General features: G+C 33.6%; 1 protein-coding gene across 1 annotated transcript in view; it reads right to left on the bottom strand.

The window, feature by feature from the left end:
* Positions 1-4,822, bottom strand: part of LOC106869359 (pregnancy zone protein) — a 66,384-nt gene that overhangs the window by 49,085 nt on the left and 12,477 nt on the right. Inside the window, exons 6-9 of the mRNA XM_014915080.2 lie at positions 4,315-4,428; positions 2,410-2,494; positions 1,044-1,149; positions 307-424 (exon numbers count right to left, since the gene is read on the bottom strand). Of these exons, the coding sequence (XP_014770566.1) occupies positions 307-424; positions 1,044-1,149; positions 2,410-2,494; positions 4,315-4,428 (423 nt within the window). The remainder of the gene's footprint in view (positions 1-306; positions 425-1,043; positions 1,150-2,409; positions 2,495-4,314; positions 4,429-4,822) is intronic.

Here is a 4,822-nt window from a genome sequence, read left to right as displayed (position 1 = left end):
TGACAACCGATGCTGGTGTGTTTACGTCCCTGTAATCTAGAGGTTTGGCAAAAGAGACTGATAGAATAAGTACTAGGCTTACAAAGAATAAGTCCTGGGGTCAATTTGCTTGACTAAAGGTGGTGCTCCAGCATGGCCACAGTCAAATGACTGAAACAATTAAAAGAGCAAAAAGAGAGAGTATATGCATACACTTGCACATGCACTAGTTTATGTGTACATTACATCCTTAACCAAAAATAGTCAGCAATATTTTAAATGCATAATCTTATACACAATAAACAATATAAAACTGTAAAATCTTACCAGTTCCTTCTTCAACAATGGTAGCATGCACATGTAAGAAAACATGCCACAGAGAATATGAAGTATTTCTCAATTGAAGTTGGTCACTGTTAGCAGAATATTTTTTACATCCAGTGATCTAGAAATTATAAAGAGAAAATCTAAATTAATAAAACATCATAATTGTGTTTCCCTTACCATTGCATTGCAACACCCAGACCTAAAATATAACAAAATATTTGGTAAAATTGAAAAAAGTTAGTTGCCTTCATTTTGACACACCCCGTATAGACCTGCTACAGAATTAACAGCTAAAATATGTTAAATATTCAAAGCTGTCTACATCCACCTGATTTAGGCCTAACAGTAGTGGCCTCAAACAGTTTCATAGTGGCAGTTAAAGTAGTGTAAATGACTACCAGTAAGAGTGTAATAACACTTGAAACAATTGTTTGACCAAGCCCTCTTTTACTGTCTGTGATGAGGTTTCATATATATGACATGTTTATAACTGTCTAATATATCTAATAAATATAATTGATTCATTCATGTAGCAATGGTTAAAATTTATGGGTATACCCCAAAGTAAAGTTTAGAATGAAAAATAAACACTACTGACACATACACAATTAATGGTGCTTGACTAGATTGTAGAGACATAAGCTAATAGAAGAAAGAATATGATTATGTTTTGAACAAACACAAGAAAATGGCAAAATAATGCTATAAGGAAATAAGTAAAAGGAAAAAATTCTTACATATTCATTGAATGTAAAGCATGGCCTTTTATGATTCATTTCATATAAACCTACGATGCAGATTGTACCATTGAGTTTTCCATAGACAGGTTTCCCATAGGTATACCTAATAAAAACAAAAACAAAAGTAATTTAGTCAAATATTTTTTAAACATTTACCAAGATGCAAGCATAGCTGTTTGTTTAGTTAAGATGTATACTTTACAACCATGTAGCCTGTGATTTTGTCCCATTGTACAGTAACTTGGGTTAAGTATCTTCCATTATAGTCCTATGCACTGAGTGAATTTGGTAGATGAAACAGTAGAAAGTCTATTGCACGCATGTGCATGTGTATGTGCATGTGTATGTGCATGTGTGAATGTTGCTTTTCTACACTAGTCACCACTTGAGTGAGACAGTGGTAATATTGACATTGTTCATATTCTGACCAATCACTCAGTGCTTTTGAAATCCTCTGGAATTAAACGTACCTTTACTTGAAAAACAGATAAGGATTAAGGAGAGTATTTAGTTGTAAATCTTGCCTCACAGAGTGTGCTGGGTGCTTTTCATGTGGCACCAGCAAATATATAAATATATATAATAAGGAGGACTTTCAGCCATGTGGGGCACAGCAACCTCATTGTATTGGAGCCATGATAAAATGCACTCAATACATTCTGTGAGGTGGTTGATGTTAGGAACAGTATCTGGTGACTGGTCATATAAACCATCTCAAAAATGGAACATAGGGCAAAGCATGGTTTTAAACTGCAAGACAGGACACTAACACCAAAGAAGAACTGGCTTGAATCATAACAACATAAGACCTAGTCAACCTATAGCAGCATGATGATAATGGTGACATCATCATGCTGCTGTAGATTGCGTGTGTGTGTGAAAGAGAGAGAGAGAGAGAGAGAGAGTGTGTGTGTGTGTGTGTGCATATATGTATGGTTTGGATCTACCTTACATGTACTGTCTGCCAGAAAACATGTATAAATTGCTCAAGTTCATCTAAGTGCATGAGGGTGTACAGACAAAATTGTTAGAATTATCTGGAACACCCAAGAACAAGAAATCGGAATTTCTATGAATGTTGAATCTGCTACAAGCAGTGTAAGTCACTGGCAGGATTCAAGAGCCATTGTCATTCCCACAACATGTAATGCTGTGATACACTTTATTTAGTCAGCCATTGTCATACTAATCTAAAAAGTCATGTATGCATGTATGTTTGTATGCATGTATGTATGTATGTATGTATGTATGTATGTATGTATGTATACCATACACATGCATACACAAACCACACACACACATACATACACTCACACACATGCACACATACATATAGATATATATCAGATAAAAGTACTCTTACTTTGCACAGATCTCAACATCAACAGTCTCAGAAACAAAGCTCAGGTAAGGTGGCATGTTAAGTTTTAATTCAAATTTTGGAAGCACTGAAATTTAAACGATATGACAAGGAAAAGATAAAGTAAAAGAATATATAAAAATTTTGATAAAACAATTAGCCTATATCAGATTATATACTCTGCATGCTGCTTCTCAAATACATATGACACAATATTCTACACTGAAAAAAAAAAACTAGCTCAAATAATTTTTTTTTTGTCAATTTCTTTGATGAATATTCATTATTATTATACAATGACTTTGTTTGTTAAAGGTACAACAGTCCAGCCATTTTACTCTCCAGCCGTTTTCAGTTATCTGTCATTCTTGGAAAGGGTTTCAGTGAAAATTCTTTGTATGAACAACAGAATGAGAACCATCTACCCAACAAACCGAATAAAGGGTGAAATTTTCTGAGAACATTATCAGATATTCCAGGTATGTAATAAAAGCAAAAGGATGTAATAGCTGAAATGTTGGGACTATAAGAATCAAGATGATGACACTAGTCTAAATGTATAATAATAATAATAATAATAATGATGATGATGATGATGATGATTATAATGATAATAATGATAATAATAATAATAATTAAGGAGAGTATTGTCTCTTTGAGTCACAAGAGAAGGCACTACTTGAAACCTTTGGTGATTTGTTATTGCCTGCTTTCAAGTAAAGAACAACCAGTAATTAAGAACTATCTGGGAGTCTTTCAGAATAACAATAGTAGTAGTAGTATTGTAGTAGTAGTAGTAGTAGTAGTAGTAGTAGTAGTAGTAGTAGTAGTAGTAGTACCCAATATCTCGCTTATTTCTATTTAAAATATTATTTTGAAATGTTATTTTTAAATGTTATTTTGATCATTCCAGCGTGTTTCTAAGGCTGTTTTATGCTAGAAATTAAAGTTTCATTAAAAAAAAATTCCAGTTAATAGAATTATGGGAGGTAATGGGTTAAAACACTAGTAGTACTAAGAAGATTTGTTTCAGCTATAGTCTCTTCCATGAAGAGACAAAATTCAGTCAACAACATTTACTCCAGTACTTCACAAGTACATTATGTTAATGACTTTGGCTGAACTTTAGCTTAATTCTAACTCAGAAACATAAAGGAATGCAATTAAATACCACAAATTCAAACAAATATTTAAATCACAGCACAGTCAATTTTGCATTTCAGCTTGCTGAAGTTTATGATAGTCCTGATTATAAGACACATAAAAATCTGAATCAAAAACAGCAAATGTACAAATATTTATTTTTCAGATTTCTCTTTAGAGGCTTTTATTGATACTTATAGTTTTTTTAACGATATTAGTTCATTAATAAACTCGCCATTATCATCAGCATCGAATGTGTGCCTCTTCACCTTGACATGGGTTGGACAGTTTGATAGGATCCAACAAACTAAAGGACCATATTGTGCTCCAATGTCTATTTTGGCTCAGTTTCTATAGCCAGATACCCTTCCTAATGCCAACCACTTTACAGAGCATGCTAGGTGCTATTTTCATAGCACCAACACTAATGAGGTAGCCTTGCAGCTTGAAAGATTAAAGGACCTATGCGGGTTTGTTAAAAAAGTAATTGATAAAAAAATACTGACATAGTAATTAAATATCACACTTCCAATTATTATTATTATTATTATTATTTATATTTCAATATTATATCACATTATCAACCATATTAATTAATTACCCAAAAGAAAAGCATGATTTTGAAGAATTTAGTTCAGAAAACCACTTGTTAATATTTTTTTTTTTTAGGTTTATAACATGAGACAAAAACTATTCAAGAAGGTATGTAAGTAGTTACCAAAAGTTAATAAAATGCTGATGAAATTTAGAGAAAAGAGATGTTACCATATTCTTCTACTTTGAATTTTTTCGTCCTTTTCTGTCCATTTGCTTCAATGTTTATAAACCACTCTCCAAGAATAGGGTCATCTGAAAGCTGCATCTCCAAAGAAAGTAAACCTGTGAGAATGAATAGAAAATTAAATATTAACAAGGTATATTTTCACACCACTCTCTCTCTCTCTCTCTTTCTTTTCTCTCACAATTACAGTGGTTAGTACAACAGCAATGGTTATTATTAATGTGGAGGTGCAATGGCCCAGTGGTTAGGGCAGTGGACTCGCGGTCATAGGATCGCGGTTTCGATTCCCAGACCGGGCGTTGTGAGTGTTTATTGAGCGAAAACACCTAAAGCTCCACAAGGCTCCGGCAGGGGATGGTGGTGAACCCTGCTGTACTCTTTCACCACAACTTTCTCTCACTCTTTCTTCCTGTTTCTGTTGTACCTGTAATTCAAAGGGTCAGCCTTGTCACACTGTGTCACGCTGAATATCCCCGAGAACTACCTTAAGGG

Source organism: Octopus bimaculoides, chromosome 6 (assembly GCF_001194135.2).
Source record: "Octopus bimaculoides isolate UCB-OBI-ISO-001 chromosome 6, ASM119413v2, whole genome shotgun sequence".
Classification (NCBI taxonomy): domain Eukaryota; kingdom Metazoa; phylum Mollusca; class Cephalopoda; order Octopoda; family Octopodidae; genus Octopus; species Octopus bimaculoides.
Note: the sequence above shows the minus strand (reverse complement) of the source record. Positions and strands in the feature narration are given on the sequence as shown.